Raw genomic sequence first — 18,534 nt, forward strand, 5'->3', positions numbered from 1 at the left:
CCAGGATGGTGTGGGTCCTTGATGATGCTGCCAGCCTTTTTGAGTCAGCGACTGCGATAGATCCCCTCGATGGTAGGGAGGTCAGAGCCAACGATGGATTGGGCAGTGTTTACTACTTTTTGTAGTCTTTTCCGCTCCTGGGCAAGCCACAACGCAACTGGTCAGCATGCTCTCTACTGTGCACCTGTAGAAGTTAGAGAGAGTCCTTTAGTTATTGGCTAATCTGGGGAATTAATTGATATTTGTATATTTTTAAGGCAATGATTGATAGGTTCTTGATTTATATGGCTGTTAGGTGTTATGGGGAGAAGGCAGGAGAATGGGGCTGAGAAGGAATGATAGCTCAGCCATGATTGAATGGCGGAGTAGACCTGATGGGCCGATGGCCAAATTCTGCTCCTATAACATATGGAAGGTCGCCAATCCATGTTCTGCAGAGATGCTGCCTGAGCCGCTAAGTTACTCCACTCTATGTCATGTTTTTTAACCAGTATCTACCGTTCTTTATAACCTCCAGTATTTTGTTCAGCTCTTTCTATAGTTGATGCTTGACCTGACTAAAATGTGCACTGGTGAAGTCCAGACTTCAGGCTACTCACTAATTGATTCCATTGTTTTCTTTAATCCTTTTTTGGGGAATTTTGACACCTCAATCTTTTTCTGATTAACATCCTTTATTGCAGCAAACTTGATTGGGGAAAAAAATCATCTTTGTTGTTGTAATATACAACTGGAGGTGACCAGGATTAATATCAGAAAGTTATTAAAATGAAAACAATGTGCTGGTGTGGCCTTCTTGTGCACTTAGCGTGCCCTCTGGTGATTACAGAGTAATAGCAGTCAAATACGGGACAAGGGCGGTTCCGTATCGGACAAACCAATTTAGCCCAACATACAGGATATCCTGGTAAATACGGGACAGTTGGCAACCCTAAGCACCACCCTACACACACTAGGGACAATTTGTTTCCCACTTTACACCAAGCCAACTGACCAACAAACCTGCATGTCTTTGAAGTGTGGGAGGAAACCGGAGAACCCAGAGAAAACCCACATGAGTCATAGGGAGAACGTACAAACTCCATACAGACAGCACCCGTGGTCAGGATCAAACCTGCATCTCTGGCGCTGCGAGGCAGCAACTCTATCGCTGCGCCAGTACCCACTGTACTGGGACATAGTCCTAGTATGTAGGATGATGCCAGTGTACGGGGGATGTACGCGCTGGTGCGGGCTCGGTGGGCTGAAGGGCCTGTTCCACGATGTACCCCTAAACAAAACTAAATGGAAGTCCACGTTTTATCCACCAGCGATATCTGTCCTTGGTCGGCATGGGTAATGCTTTATGACTGTGACTCCTTTACTTATGGTGAGAAATAGCTAAAGCATGAGGGCCTTGTGAAAGAAATTTCACTTTTATGTTCCTGCTCTGGTTTGCTGATGCTGGGAGAACTAGATGGGAAAATGTGGTGCGTACGAGACATGGGTGAAATATTCCAGGTACATGGTTGGTGGGTCACTGTCATGTATCCCATTCCCACAGCACATGGACTGAAACCCAACCAGGCTTATCGCCCAATTAATTGTTAGGCAAATAAAACAAGCCTGAATTAGCAAGAAGACTGAAGGATGATGTTTGAACCATGTTTCAGTTATAGATGCAGCATGGAGACAGGCCGTTCAGCCCAAAGACTCCATGCTGACGATCGATCACCTATTCACACTAGTTCTATGTTATCCCACTTTCTCATCCACTCCCAACACACTGGGGCCATTAACCTGCAAACCCGCACGCCTCAGGGATGTGGGTGGAAATTGGAGCACTTGGGCACAGGGAGAACATGCAAACTCCACACAGAGAGCAGCTGAGGTCAGAATCCAACCCGGGGTCTCTGGCACTGCAAGGCAGCGGCTCTAGCGGCTGCGCCACTGTGCTGCCACAAGTTGCCAGTGTCTCCACGCCTATGTGAGTTGTCGCATTTGTGTCTGCTCCTGTATTGTGCAGACCTGCTCATCTGTGTCTTTTTAATAACCCGTAGGTGGGTGGAAAAGGTGACGTTTCGGGTCGAGACCCTTCTTCAGACAATGGCAACATCACTTTCAGCCTGGGAGAGGAAGGGGATATGCAGAGAGATGGAATAGAAGAAAAACAGGATTTCCTCTCTTTCCCGTCAGATAAAGTGGCACAACAGTTGACGTACATGGATGCTGTAAGTAAACAAGGATTTCAAGAGTGTTCTAATTGTCAAGTGTGTTGAAATGGAACAATGACATTCCTTCTTGCAGCAGAACAACAGCTCTGTAAACACAATACTCAACAGATAGCATAAGCAAACAAACAAAAAAAAGTTTGATAAAGTGTACAAAATCACATGAGATATAGATCGGGTAGACGCACAGAGCCTCTTGCCCAGTGCATGGGAATCGAGAACCAGAGGACATAGGTTTAAAGTGAAGGGGTAAAGATTTAATAGGAATCTGGGGGGTAACCTTTTCACACAAAGGGTGGTGGGTGCATGGAACGAGCTGCCAGAGGACGTAGTTGAGTCTGCTTCTATTGGAACATTTAAGAAACAATTAGACAGGTCTTGCGTATGGTATGCACAGCCTAAAGTTGTAGATCAAGTGGCATGAAAAACACTACACCTATTTGTTTGTACACGTCGGGTTGATTGCATTAGTCGAAACAGGGTCGACCACAAGAAGGTTGCAATCGCCCATCCCATTAGACAGGTACTTGGATAGGACAGATTAAGAGGGATATGGGCTAAATGCAGGCAGGTGGGACTAGTGTAGATGGGACATGTTGGTTGGTGTGGTCCAGTTGGGCCGAAGGGCCTGTTTCCATGCTGTATGACTATGATTCTAAATAAAAGAAAATCATTATATAACATATAACCATATAACAATTACAGCACGGAAACAGGCCATCTCGGCCCTACAAGTCCGTGCCGAACAACTTTTTTCCCTTAGGCCCACCTGCCTGCACGCATACCATAACCCTCCATTCCCTTCTCATCCATATGCTTATCCAATTTATTTTTAAATGATACCAACGAATCTGCCTCCACCACTTCCACTGGAAGCTCATTCCACACCGCTACCACTCTCTGAGTAAAGAAGTTCCCCCTCATGTTGCCCCTAAACTTCTGTCCCTTAATTCATTTTTCACACAGAGAGTGATGAATCTCTGGAATTCTCTGCCACAGAAGGTAGGCGAGGCCCGTTCATTGGCTATATTTAAGAGGGAGTTAGATGTGGCACTTGTGGCTAAAGGGATCAGGGGGTATGGAGAGAAGGCAGGTACAGGATACTGAGTTGGATGATCAGCCATGATCATATTGAATGGCGGTGCAGGCTCGAAGGGCCGAATGGCCTACTCCTGCATTTGGAATCAAGGACTCAGATTTCAGGTCGGAAGGGAAAGATTTAATAGGATTCTGAGGGCAAATTTTTTTACACAGAGGGTATGAAATAAACCGCCAGAGGAGGTAGTTGAGGTGGGTACAATAATATTTAAAAAGACATTTGGACAAGTACATGGATAGGAAAGGTTTACTGGAATATGGGCCAAATTTGGGCAGATGAGGTTCAGGTTGATGGGGCATCTTGGTCGGAAAGTTGGGCAAAAGGGTCTGTTTCAGTGCTGAATGACTTCAGTGCAAAGCAAAAGCCTTGAGTCCTAGTGCACCAACTGTTTGAAGTTTGGTGTGTGTTGTGCTCAGTAGCCGGATGGTTGTTGTGAAGGAGCTGTTCCTGAAGCTGGAGGTCATAGTTTTCAGGCTCCTGTACCTTCTTCCCCATGGTAGGATTGAACTGGGAGCGTGGCCAGGTGGTGTGTGTCTCTGATGACCATTTTGTTTGGATCCGTGAGATGAATTTGGGTCCATTTGTTCAGTTTAGTTTATTGTCACGTGTACCGATGTGCAGTGAAAAGCTTTTGTTGCGTGCTATCCAGTCAGCGGAAAGACAATACATGATTACAACCAAACCATTTACAGTGTATAGGTAGTTTAAGAAGATCACAGTCCAAGTAAGAAATGTTGCTGCGGGAGTGGAGATTTAAGAGTGTGGAGCGATTGTAAGATGAGTTTGTAGATCTGCTTCTGTGGCTAGCACGCAAATAGTCGCCTGAGTGGGACACCACCTTGGAAGAAGTGCCTGATTACTCCAAATGCCACGTATTAGTATTGAGTGAGCACTCCTGTCTTTTCCTCGCATTATTAATGCCGTTAGTACTATGTTAGTTCACTTCTCACAGCAGCATTTGAAAGTTTCAAGACATGTTGTTTTAAACACGTGATTCCGATATCAAGATTGGAATCCTTGTGCCAGGGAATATTTCAACAACCTTTTTGTTTTTTTCTGAGCTGGATGTCATGTTATTAAAGATGGGATAGCAGCACATTTGGAAAGTGGTGAAATCATTGGACAAAGTCAGCATGGATTTATGAAAGGTAAATCATGTCTGACGAATCTTATAGAATTTTTCAAGGATGTAACTAGTAGAGTGGATAAGGGAGAACCAGTGGATGTGTTTTATCTGGACTTGAAATATCAAGGTTGCTTGGCCAGAGGAAGGGTGTCATCAATTTTGGAAAGGGTGAAGAAGAGGTTCACCAAGGCGTTACCTGGACTTGCAGGCCTAGATTATAGCGAGAGGCTGAATAGGCCACGATGCCTCCTTTGGAGTGCAGGAGTGAGGGGGACATAAATGAAGTGGACATAATCATGAGAGGCGTAGGTAAAGTGACCATTAATTCTTTCATTCTTGACCCTTTGAGCGCATTATTTGAAGTGTAATGTTTAATTGCACCATCACAAGTCTAGTTTAGTTTAGAAATACAGCGTGGAAACAGGCCCTTCAGCCCACAAAGCCTACGCCGACCAGCAACCCCCATCCACTAGTTCTATTCTACACGCAAGGGACAATTTACAGAAGCCAATTGACAGTTATCTATCATCTTGCACTTCTGCCAATAGGAATTTCATTGTTTCATTGTCAGTACCAATAACACGTATTGGGGGAGGTAGATTAGTTTAGTTTAGACATACAGCACGGAAACTTCGGTCTTCGGTCACGGAAACAGGGGTCCAGCGCATTTGCACCAACCAGCGACCCCCACATATTAGGGACAATTTACATCTAGCCAATTAACCTACAAACCCGTACATGTTTGTAACATGGGAGGAAACCGGAGCAGCCGGAGAAACCCCACACAGTCACGGGGAGAAGGTACACACTCCGTTCAGACAGGACCCGTAGTCAGGATGGAACCTGGGTCTTTGGCGCTGTGAGGCAGCATCTCTACCATTGTACCGCCCCTTACTTACTTAGTTGTTGTGTTTAATTCCAGGGGCTGTTCAAGAAGGTTGTCCCAGATGACTGCCTGGGCGGCGTCTGGTCGAAACGGGACAAGAAGGGGAATGAGCACCTCGCATCCACCGTCCGGGCCACCATCACTCAGTTCAACACCGTCACCAATTGCGTCGTCAGCACCATACTGAGGGACCTGCAGCTGAAGCCCCAGCAACGAGGCAAAATCATGGAGAAGTGGATCGACGTTGCCGAGGTAACCACATGGCTTCTCCATTCTGCCTCTGTCAGCGGTAGAGTCGCTGCCTCACAGCGCCAGAGACCCGGGTTCGATCCTGACCACGGGTGCTGTCTGTTTGTATGTTCTCCCCGTGACCTGCGTAGGTTTTCTCTCGGTGCTCCGGTTTCCTCCCACACTCCAAAGACGTGCAGGTTTGTAGGCTAATTGGTTTCGGTAAAATTTCAAATTGTCCCTAATGTGTCGGATAGTGTTAGTGTACGGGGTGATCGATGGTCAGCATGGACCCAGTGGGCTGAAGGGCCTGTTCCCATGCTGTATCTCTGAATGAAACCACTGCATCCTGGCTTGTAAGCTTGACATATGCTACAAATTATTTCCATTAGAGGCAAATAAACAACACTGCTTCACTCCGGGTGTTTTTGAGCATCGCTGTGTTCTGTTAAAGATGCTGTGGTTGCTTTGATTAGGAAGGACCTGCAGATGATGGTTTAAACCAAAGATAGGCACAAAAAGCTGGCGTAACTCTGCGGGACAGGCAGCATCTCTGGAGAAAAGGAATGGGTGACTTTTCAAGTTGAGAAACTATCTTCAGACCCACTTTGCTTTGTTCCCTTGCTTCATTTAATTGTACAAGCTATTTGGCATCCACATTTCCGGATGCCACGATTACCGTGCAGTTTTAAACATGGTCCATCGGCCCACCTTGTCCATGCTGATCATACTAGTTCACACTAGTTTTATGTTATCCTGCTTTCTCATCCATTCTGTACACACGGGACAATATACAGAGGCCCCACAATATACAGAGGTCCCAGATACAAAGACAGATGTGTACAGCAATTCGTTCTTCCCACGCACAATTAAAGCATGGAATAATCTCCACCAAACTATAGTTACCCAAACAGATGCAACTAAATTTAAAGTAGCACTTTCTTCCCAATAACCCTTTCTGGCTTAATCCCTCCCTTCATCACCTCCAGTTTAAATTCCAGTTGGAATATTTTGGAGGACCAAGAAACCAAGAACCAAGAACCAAGGCCAATTAACCTACAAACTAATTTAGTTTACGTTAGAGATACAGACCCTTCGGCCCACTGAATTCGTTCCGACCAGCGATCCCCGCACATTAACACTATCCTACATCAGTGACAATGTTTACATTTATAGCAAGCCAATAAGCCTACAAACCTGAATGTCTTGGGAGTGTGGGAGGAAACAGAAGCTCTCGGAGAAAACCCCTTCGCAGGTCACAGGGAGAACATACAAACTCCGCACAGACAAGCACCCGTAGTCAGGATCGAACCGGGGTCTCTGACGCCGTAAGACGACAGTAGCTCCACCCTTGACCTGCTCTGGCTACAAGCTAGATCTTAACCTTTGCCTCATATAATCAAGCCAAGCCTTTCGTTATTCCATTCCCTGAAGTAAAGCAGCAAGACTGCTGAAGGGAAATAGACTGCGGTTACATACGTAACAATCCATGCTTCAGGATGTGTTTGTATGTGAATATTAACAAAGCAAAAACAATATTGCCATTTTTACAATGCACAAAAGCAATCCATCTTCAGATTTTTAAGTCTGATATAAGTCTGAAAAAGGGTCTCAACCCAAAACTTCACCTATTCCTTTACTCCAGCACTTTGAGTCTATCTTCACATTTTTTAATGACATTTTTAAAATGTGTAGACAGGCTCTTTAACCCCATGAGTCTATGCTACACTAATACTGTCCTATACACACTAGGGACAATTTGCAATTTTACCGAAACCTACAAACCTGCACATATTTGGAGTATGGGAGGAAACTGAAGATCTCAGAGAAAATCCACGCAGGTCACAGGGAGAACATACAAACTCCGTATAAACAGCACCCGCAGTCGGCATTGACACGTAGTCTCTGGTGCTGTAAGCGCTGTGAGGCAGCAACTCCACCGCTGCACCACCGGTGCCCTTGTAAAATTATATTGGCTATTAGATGCAAAGCAGTTTCCCTCCCTCCCAGAGCAGTAAATTGGATAAACATTTAGTTTTTATTTTCTGTGGACCCTCCTTTGTTTTGATCCTTCTTCAATCATTATCATATGCAGTGGGTCATGGACATGAGGTGTTAAGGGCCTGTCCCACTTACGTGTCCTTGGCACGCAAATGACACGACCTCATGGTCGCGTTGAGGCGCACGGGCATCATATGGCCATGCGGGGCCGGTCCCACTGAGAAACGTGGAGGTGTATGGAGTTGTGCGCGACATCGCGCGGGGCTTCGAAATATTTGTAGCAAATTAAATCTTCGCGCAACAACGGCTTGTCGCGGAACTAACGGCCAAAGTGGGACAGGCCCAAGACCCTGGCGTGACGCAACGTCTCACCTCCAACAGCAGCAGAAGCGGGCAAACGATCGCCGAACTCGGCCTGCGGTTCACAGCCGTTGTGGTCCGGATCCGTCCCCACTCCTACTCCCAGAACCATGCCAAGAAAATTGAAGATAGACACAAAATGCAGGAGTAACTCAGCGGGTCCAGCAGCATCTCTGGAGAGAAGCAATGGGTGACGTTTCGGGTCAAGACCCTTCTTTCAGACTGAAGACATGAAACATCATCCATTGCTTCTCTCCAGGGAAGCTGCCGCTCCTGCTGAGTTACTCCAGCATTTTGTGTCCATCTTCAAATGACGTCACGCGCTCTAGACAGATGTGCGGTCGAATAAAGTCGTGCGCGACCTTCGCGGAAACATCGCGGCTCAACGCAACCACGAAGTCGCGTAATTTGCGTGCCAAGGACACGTAAGTGGGACAGGCCCTTTAATGTCGCCGTTGCTTTCAATCAATCAATCAATCAACCTTTATTGTCATCTTGCAAAGCAACATTTGTACAGTGCAAAATGAGAAGACGTTTCCCAGGGAATACCTGGAAAACATTAAAACATTTCACACATAATAACAGTAAAAAATCAATCCAGTCCCTGATGAAACAGTATAAATAGTTAAAAGCAGGTAAAACAGCAACATTAAAATACAGTAAAAACAGTCATTAAAATGTCCAGGGCAGCTGATTTGAGTGGCCAGTGCCAGAGTTATTAAATTGTCAGTACAAAGCCGCAGAATCAGGTGGAGTGACTGTTTAGCAGCCTCACAGCCTGTGGCAGGAAGCTGTTTAGCAGTCTGGTAGTCCGGGCTTTGATGCTACGGTATCTCTTGCCTGATGGCAAGAGATCCAGGTGTGTGTGGACGGGGTGTAGTTTGTCCTTAGCTATTATCAGAGCCTTTTTCAGACAGCGGCTCTGGAACAGGGTAGGGTAACCAAACAATGGGATGAAAGAAAGGCTTCCTTTTCTGCCCCCCCCCCCCTCCCCACCCACCCACAACTGAAAATACTCCAGAAGTGATGTTTTATAACACTTCTGAAGTCTCTTTTGATGTCCTTGACCCCAGCCACCACTGGCCACTGCTGACGGAAGGTGGTCGGCATTGAAGTGTAGAGCTGAGGTGAATAACAAGCCTTGGGTTACCCAGTCTAAATGTTTTCGACACAATCGTACCGCTGTACTATTGTCACAGCTGACTCTCCTCCTCAGAGCCAAGTTCATAAACCCTGAGCCATCAGGAAGCCAGCAACCACTGATGGACATCTCTTGTTTTCCATTCAGGAATGCAGGATGATGAGGAAATTCTCCTCGCTCCAGGCTATTGTATCAGCCTTGCAGTCAATCTCCATCTACAGGCTGAAGAGGACCTGGGACACTGTTTCAAAGTAAGTTCATTTCTCTTTGGCCTGTTTTTTCTTAAAGAGCATAAGTTATGTGGTGGATGGATTGCAAGTTCCTTCCTGCTCCCTTTGGACCAGTTTATTTTAGAGATATAGCGCGGAAACAGGCCCATCGGCCCACTGATTCCACACCGACCTGCGATCCCCGCACATTAGGTCCTGGCACACCTCAAAAGCTGCCTACCCCCCACACTGGATCCCTATCAGTTTGCCTACCGCAAGAACAGGAGTACGGAGGATGCCATCTCAACGGCACTTCACTCCGCCCTCTCCCACCTCGACAACAGAGACACTTACGTAAGAATGCTGTTCATCGATTACAGCTCAGCATTCAACACCATTATACCATCAAAACTGATCACCAAACTCGGTAACCTGGGCATCGACCCCTCCCTCTGCAACTGGATACTGGACTTTCTAACCAACAGACCCCAGTCTGTTAGGTTAGACAAGCACACCTCTTCAACCCTCACCCTGAACACCGGCGTTCCACAGGGCTGTGTGCTGAGTCCCCTCCTCTACTCCCTCTTCACCTATGACTGCACACCTGTACATGGTACTAACACCATCATCAAGTATGCAGATGATACAACGGTGATTGGCCTCATCAGCAACAACGATGAGTCGGCCTACAGGGAGGAGGTCCAGCACTTAGCAGCATGGTGCGCTGACAACAACCTGGCCCTTAACTCCAAGAAGACCAAGGAGCTCATTGTAGACTTCAGGAAGTCCAGGGGCGGCACGCACACCCCCATCCACATTAACGGGACGGAGGTGGAACGTGTTTCTAGCTTCAGGTTCCTGGGAGTCAACATCTCCGATGACCTCTCTTGGACCCACAATACCTCAACTCTGATCAAGAAGGCTCACCAGCGTCTCTTCTTCCTGAGGAGACTGAAGAAGGTCCATCTGTCTCCTCAGATCCTGGTGAACTTCTACCGCTGCACCATCGAGAGCATCCTTACCAACTGCATCACAGTATGGTATGGCAACTGCTCTGTCTCCGACCGGAAGGCATTGCAGAGGGTGGTGAAAATTGCCCAACGCATCACCGGTTCCTCGCTCCCCTCCATTGAGTCTGTCCAAAGCAAGCGTTATCTGCGGAGGGCGCTCAGCATCGCCAAGGACTGCTCTCACCCCAACCATGGACTGTTTACCCTCCTACCATCCGGGAGGCGCTACAGGTCTCTCCGTTGCCGAACCAGCAGGTCCAGGAACAGCTTCTTCCCGGCGGCTGTCACTCTACTCAACAACGTACCTCGGTGACTGCCAATCACCCCCCCCCCCCCCGGACACTTATTATCACTTATTATTATTTATTTAAATCATTTGCTATGTCGCTCTTCCAGGGAGATGCTAAATGCATTTCGTTGTCTCTGTACTGTACACTGACAATGACAATTAAAATTGAATCTGAATCTGAATCTGAATCTGAATCTGATTAACATTATCCTACATCCACTAGGGACAATTTTACATTTATACCAAGCCAATTAACCTACAAACCTGCACGTCTTTGGAGTGTGGGGGGAAACTGAAGATCTTGGAGAAAACCCACGCAGGTCATGGGGAGAACGCACAAACCCCATACAGATAGCACCCGTAGTCAGGTTCGAACCCTGGTCTCTGGCGCTGTGAGGCAGCACCTCTACCGCTGCACCGCCGTGCCACCCGTGGACAAGGACAGATCTCAAATATTTAGTAGTAGCCATCAAATCAACTCATAGATACAGAATGCAGAATATAGTTCTCCGTATTGTAGCGCACCAGTTCCAGAGACAAAGTCCAATGTTCGCAATGGGGTAGAGGTGAATGGGGCAGTAATGGGGCTAAGTGTTCGGCTGGCAACCGGAAGGTAGCCGGTTCGAATCCCGCTTGGAGTGCATACTGTCGTTGTGTCCCTGGGCAAGACACTTCACCCACCTTTGCCTGTGTGTGAATGTGTGTGAGTGATTGGTGGTGGTCGGAGGGGCCGTAGGCGCAGATTAGCAGCCACGCTTCCGTCAGTCTGCCCCAGGGCAGCTGTGGCTACAGAAGTAGTTCACCACCACCGAGTGTGACTGAGGAGTGTATGAATAATGCGATGTAAAGCGCCTTGAGTATTCTAGAAAGGCGCTATATAAATCCCATCCATTATTATTATTATTACCCTAGCTTATGGAAAGACTATTCCGATAACAGAGGGGAAGAAGCTGTTCCTGAGTCTGGTGGTGCGCTCCTTCAAGCTTCTATACCTTCTGCCTGACGGGAGCAGGGAGAAAGAGGATTGACTGGGGTCGGGGAATCTTTGATTATGTTGGCTTCATTATATAAGCACGGTTGCCAACAATGTAGAGAATTTGCAAACCTCTGCTGGCTAATGGAATGTGTTAAATTATTATATTTATATTAAAGCATGCGCCTGGAATTGGAACTCCAAGCCACAGACATCTTGATCCTCCCCTGATGTGTGGGCAGCAATGAAATTTGGCTAGCTGCCATAATTAGTTTTACTTTAGAGATACTGCATGAAAATAGTTAAATGTACATTTATTTATTTATTTATTTATTGTCCCATATGCAATTAACCACTACATAATGGAATTCATTTTGCATATAATGCTGGTGGTGTCATGTTTGACCATTTCTTCGTTCACAGTCCAGGCCTGGCCAAGTATAGCCGCTGTGTCCTCCGCTGCAGCTCCACCACTGCAGGCCGCAAGCGGTCCACGTGCTCGGCCTCTTGAAGCGGTGCCCGGTCCAGGCTGTTGCTGAGCTTCCAGTGGCTACACCCCCGTTGAGACGGCGCACTCCCTCTCGCAACTGGTCTGTGCACCGGCCCCCCGGCCCACTCCCTCCACTCTGGGTGGGTGATCCGAGCCATCTGCGGCGGGCGAGTCCCTGGTCTCCAGCAGGCGAGTTGGGCCTACTGGGTAGGCCCATGGTCTTCGAGCGTGTAGCTCCATGGGGGCCCATTCGCCCACCAAGTCCACACCAACTAATAATCACCCGTACACTAGACATTAGGGACCATTTACAGAAGCCAATTAACCTCCAACCTTGTACGGCTTTGGAGTGTGGGAGGAAACCTTAGCACCTGGAGAAAACCCACACAGTCACGGGGAGAATGTACAAACACCACACAGACAGCACCCATAGCCTGGATTGAACCCAGGCCCCTTGTGCTGTGAGGCAAAAACTCTAGCACTGCCAATCCACTGTTGAGTAACATTCAGGTTCTGTAAAGACCACAATCTCTGTAACGCTATTATTTACTTCATCTCAGACGCCTTGCTAGCAGATGATTAATCTGCCTGGTATAACCAACCTCCTTGTATCATTCTTTTTATTAGGGACTGTATGTTGAAGTTTGAAGAGCTTTCACAAATCTTCTCCTATGACAACAACAAAGTGAGGAGTCGGGAGTTGCTAAAGAAGGTACGTCACACCCAGCATGGTGGGACCTTAAATGGTTGTCAAAAATACTCACAATGGATTAAAGCAGTGGCTGGCAGTTAATCAATATTGTAGACCAATCAATATTGTAGACCAATCAATATTGTCGACCAATCAAACAGTAAATGTACACACGAGGAACGACAGATGCTGGAATCCTGTGGAGAGTAGTAAGTGTTGGAGTAACTCAACGGTAATTCGACGACCTGCTATGACTGTGACAGTCGCTGGCAGTCGCCGAAAATATCGCCTAAGTGGGACAGACCCTTTAGATAAGTACATGGATAGGACAGGTTTGGAGGGATATGGACCAAATGCAGGCAGGTGGGACTAGTGTAGCTGGGACATGTTGGCCGGTGTTTGCAAGTTGGGCCGAATAGCCAGTTTCCACACTGTATCACTCTATGACTCTATGACAGTACCTCTGTGTAAATATTCACTCAACTACCACCTGTTGCTATGCTTTTTTATTCTGAATGATAATGTTTATCAGTTGTGTGGGATTCAGGCTGCAATTATAATCCACCTGCAACTACTTTGTTTGCATTATCTTTTGGACGGCAGCTGCTTAATGTCATAAATCATACGTTATAGGTTCATAAATCATAGGTGCAGAATTAGGCCATTTGACCGATCATGTCTACTCAGCCATTCAATCATGGCCCATCTAACCCTCTCAACCCCATTCTCCTGCCTTCTTCCCATAACCCCGTACCAATTATGAATCTGTCTCTCTGCACCTTAAAAATATCCATTGATTTGGTCTCCACAGCCGTCAGTGGCAATTAATTCCACTGATTCACCACCCTCTGACGAAATAAATTCCTCGTCATCTCCTTTTAAAGGCACATTGTTTTATTTGAAGCTCTATCCTTTGGTCCTGGACTCTCCCACTAGTGGAAACATCCTCTCCACATCCACAAAATGTTGGAGTAACTCAGTGGGTCAGACAGCACCTCTGGAGAAAAGGAATAGGCGACATTTTGGGTTGACATTTCCTATTTCTATTCCTTCTCTTCAGAGATGTCCCGCATAGTTACTCCAGTATTTTTTCTATCTTCGGTTTAAACCAGCATCTGCCATTCCTTCCTGCACACTCTCCACATCCGCTCAATCTGGACCTTTCACTATTTGGCCAGTTTCAATGAGTTACCCCCACCCCCTCATCCGTCTAAACTCATAAATGAACTAAAAATTAAATCATGCCTTAACTCATCTGCCATTTTGTTGAATGGGTTGTATCAGTCATTAAGAAGCCCTGAGCTCTTAAGAAGGTAAATTACCAATCTTGTTACATGTGAATAACACTTTCAGTCATTGAAATATTTTTAAAGTTTTCCAGAGCTGAAGAGTTTGGTCAGGGAAAAATAACAAGATAGACACAAAATGCTGGAGTGACTCAGCGGGACAGGCAGCATCTCTGGAGAGAAGTCTGAATGAGACTGAAGGGTCTCAACCCGAAACGTCACCTATTCCTTCTCTCCAGAGATGCTGCTTGTTCCGCTGAGTGACTCCAGGATTTTATGTCTATCTTCGGTTTCAACTAGCATCTGCAGTTCCTTTCTGCACAAAAAAACGGGATAGACAGTCGACTTGGGCTTGGTGCGTCAATGGGGGAAAACAAAGCTAATCACATTTAGTTGGGCAATTTGAGGTGTGCGTGTGCGTGTGCGTGTGCGTGTGCGTGTGCGTGCGCGCGTGTGTATTTTCTTTCTCCGGGCGCTCCAGTTTCCTCAGACACTCCAAATTTTGTAGTTAATTGGTTTTGGTCAAATTGCCCATTCTTCCTAGTGTGTAGTATAGTGTTAGTGTGCAGGATCGCCGGTTGGTGTGGACTCGGTGGACCGAAGGGCCTCCCTCCATGCTGTATCTCTGAACTAAACTAAAGATAGAGCATGGAAACAGGCCCTTGAGCCACCGAGTACACGCCAACCATCGATCACCCATTCTATGGTATCCCATTTTCTCATCCACCCCTACACACAATTTTACCACCTAGGATCCTGCATGTCTTTGGGATGTGGGGTTGAAACCGGAGTACCCGGAGGAAACTCACGCCATCACAGGGAGCACGTGCAAACTCCGCATAGACTGCGGCCAAGGTCAGGATGGAACCTGGGTCTCAGGCGTTATGAGACAGCAGCTCTACCCGCTGCACCACTGTGCCGGCCTCTTCATTTAATTCCTCTTCTAGGTCAAAGGGAGCTGGATTTTTGGTGTGTATGTGCGTGTGTGTTTGTGGAGGAATAAATTGGAGACACAGAAGAAAAAAGCTTTACTGAAACTCCACCCATCTGCCAAAGACCGCCTCCCTCATTAGTCTCCACTGATGGCTTGTCCAGGCTTTGTCCTGCGCCCCCCCCCCATCTCCACTCACTGCTTTACTGAAATCACAGTACAACACCAACAGTGTTGGGTGTATGGAACAAGCTGCCAGAGGACGTAGTTGAGGCTGGGACTATCCCAACGTTTAAGAGACAGTTAGACAGGTACATGGACAGGACAGGTTTGGAGGAATATGGATCAAACTCGGGCAGTTGGGACATTGTTTGCCGGTGTGGGAAAGTTGGGCTGAAGAGCCTGTTTCCGCACTGACCTCGGCCGCTAACGGTGTGCAGTTTGCACATTCCCCCTGTGACTGACTGGTTTCCCCTGGTTCCTCCCACATCCTTAATTATCCGATGCTAACATTCTGGACAATTTAACCAAAACAAATTAACCTCTAATCCTCCATGTCTTTGGAGTGTGGGAGGAAACCGGAGCACCCGGAGACAACCCATGCTGTCACAGGGAGAACGTAGAAACTCCATACTGACTGCACCCATAGTCAGGATTGAACCCGGGTCTCTGACGCTGCAAGGCAGCAACTCTACCATATATCTAAGGAGATTATCGAAGGATATTATATTGTTTTAATGATAAATTCCAAACCAATTTGGTTTAATACAAAACATGAGGCAGCGAGCAGTCGGAATGTTTAAGAAATGCACTGTTCAGAATGTTCACTGACTAATTTTACCTGAATTCCCCAGGGAGTGATGCAAGGCACCGTGCCATTTCTGGGAACATTCTTGACTGACTTGATGATGCTGGACACCGCATTCCCTGATTATGTCGATGTAAGTATGGCTACGGGTCTGGATTCCTTGCTGCGGTTTTCTCGCTGTTCCTTGCTATAGTTACAGCATCAGTGAAGGTTGTTTGGTGATCAAAGCAACCAAGGCAGATCAAAGATTACATCAAAGACAGGCACAACATGCTGGGGTAATTCAGCGGGACAGGCAGCATTTCTGGAGAGAAGGAATGGTTGACGTTTCGGGTCGAAACCCTTCTTCTGAAGAAGTCTGAGTCTGAAGGAGAATCTTGACCCGAAACGTCACCCATTCCTTTTCTCCAGAGATGCTGCCTTCCCCACAGAGTTGCTCCAGTACTTTGTGCCTATCTTCGGTCTAAACTAGCATCTGCAGTTCCCTCCTGCACAAAGAGTGCACTGCATTGCTTCAGTAATTTAATGGAGCCAGGTTGCATGAAAATTACTTAACAGACTCTCTTGCGAGCCTATCACTTTTTAAATTGCATTCTGAATGTTGTTTAGTTTAGAGATACAGAGCAGAAACATGCCCTTCAGCCCATCTAGACCATGCCGATCAGTGATCCACTAGCACTATAGAGACAATGCCCAATCTTTATAAAAGCCAATTAACCTACAAACCTGCACAACTTTGGAGTGTGGGTGGAAACCAGAGCACCCGGAGAAAACCCACGGCATCACAGGGAGAACGAACAAACTCCGTACAGACAGCACCCGCAGTCGGAATCAAACCCATGCCTTTGGCGCTGTGAGGCAGCAACTCTACCGCTGCGCCATGATGCCGCCCATTGCAGAGTTTAGATAATTTTGTTAATTGGCCCATTTGCTTATGCGGTATAAACGAGATTGCACAAAGACTGCACATTAGATCATGAGACATAGAAGCAGAATTAGGCCAGTTGGCCCATCGAGTCCGCTCCTCCATTCAATTATGGCTGATCTATTTTTTCCCCCTTAACCCCATTCTCCTGCCTTTTTCCTGTAACCTATGACGCATCGTGTAAAAATATAGCGGCTACAGTATATATAAAATCCTGCTGCTATTCAATTTTGATCCCCTAGTTTGAAAGCAAGGTGAATTTAATTGTAATCCACTTCAGCCCTTCTGTAATCCTAGAGTATTGTCCAATCTCACAATCACACAAACCAACCTCCCTTCCACTGACTCCATTCATACCTCACATTGCCTCGGCAAGGCAAGCAGCACAATCAAGGACGAGTCGTACCCTGGCCACTCCCTCTTCTCCCCTCTCCCATCAGGCAAAAGGTATAGAAGTGATGGAAATGTGAAAACGCACACCTCCAGATTCAGGGACAGTTTATTTCCAGCTTTTATCAGGTGTTTCCAACTGAATCCTCCTACCACAAACAGAGAGCAGTCCTGAACTACTATCTGCCTCTTTGTGTACCCTCAGACTATTCTTGATAGGACTTAGCTGGCTTTACCTTGCACTAAACGCTATTCCCTTATCATGTATCTGTACACTGTGGATGGCTCAATTCTAATCATGTATAGTCTTTCCATTAACTGGATAGCACGTAACTAAGGCTTTTCACTGTACCTCGGTGACAATAAACCAAACGGAATCTTTCAACAGGTTAATGTTTTTTTTCTTCTTGAATTTATAGGGCTTGACCAACTTAGTGAAAAGACGACGGGTTAGTATAAATTATATATTGCACAATTTTCTAAAATATGCCTGGCAAAATGTTCTTTATGACTCTATGAAGATTCCTGAAAAATAATTTATGTAGAAATTTCGTTAGCTTCCAAATTTTGAAAAGTATTGCCGAGGATGCAATTTTAACCCTTTTAACCATATCTGGTTTCATCATCTGCTTTAATAATAATAATAATACATTTTATTTAATGGGCGCCTTTCAGGCATCTCAAGGACACCTTACATAGTAATCGGAATAAAAACATATAATCGGAATAGAACAGGTAAAAAATACATCACAGAGACACAAATTAAAAACAGAATTCAATCCAAAAACAGAAAATCAAAAACACAGTGTGAAGAGAGAGCAGCGGCAGCCAAAGCGCGCCAGCGTCCACTCTCTCTTCACGGCAGCCATCTTGGACACAGACCTACAGGACTACAATTAGACAAAAAAATCATCCCCCCACAGTGGATAGCACTGTGGAGGAAGGCACAATGTCCAGTCCCCACCCCATGTTCACCCCAAAGTCAGGCCTATTGAGGCCACCGCAATTGCCTCTACGGAGGCCCGATATCTCTGGCCGTTCTCACCGGGTGGTCTTGCCCCGGCATCGGGAGAGTCCTCTCGGCGGCTGAGCCACCTGGAACGGCCGCTTCCTGGTTGGAGCCCGCGGCTGCCGAAGCCGACAAGGCCGCGCCGGTTTGGAGCTCCCAGGCTCCCGATGATAAAGTCGGCGCCGCCTCTCCGCACTGCCGCCTCTCCGCACTGCCGCCTCTCCGCACTGCCGCCTCTCCACACGCCGCCTCTCCACGCTCCGCAGGCCCGCAGCCCGGAGATGTTGCTCTCGGCGGTCCAGCTCGCCAGAGCTCCAGCGCGTCGCTCCAGCGCGGCGACCCAGGCAAGGCATCGCCCGCTCCACTCCGCTCCGCTCCAGCGCTCCAACGCTGTGCCGCCGCCGAAGCCGAGGTGCTGGGCTGTCCCCACCAGGAAACGGTGCTCCAAGCCCGCAGGTAGGCCACGAGGACG

General features: G+C 47.1%; 1 protein-coding gene across 1 annotated transcript; it reads left to right on the forward strand.

Moving 5' to 3' along the window:
• Positions 1-4,677: 4,677 nt before the first annotated feature.
• LOC116991894 (ral guanine nucleotide dissociation stimulator-like 1) lies at positions 4,678-12,043 on the forward strand. Its single transcript, XM_033050869.1, has 4 exons — positions 4,678-4,740; positions 5,358-5,573; positions 9,199-9,302; positions 11,956-12,043. Exons 1-4 carry the CDS (start codon positions 4,678-4,680, stop codon positions 12,041-12,043), a joined length of 471 nt encoding a protein of 156 aa, XP_032906760.1.
• The last annotated feature ends 6,491 nt before the right edge of the window (positions 12,044-18,534 follow it).

This window comes from Amblyraja radiata, chromosome 35, assembly GCF_010909765.2.
Source record: "Amblyraja radiata isolate CabotCenter1 chromosome 35, sAmbRad1.1.pri, whole genome shotgun sequence".
Lineage (NCBI taxonomy): Eukaryota > Metazoa > Chordata > Chondrichthyes > Rajiformes > Rajidae > Amblyraja > Amblyraja radiata.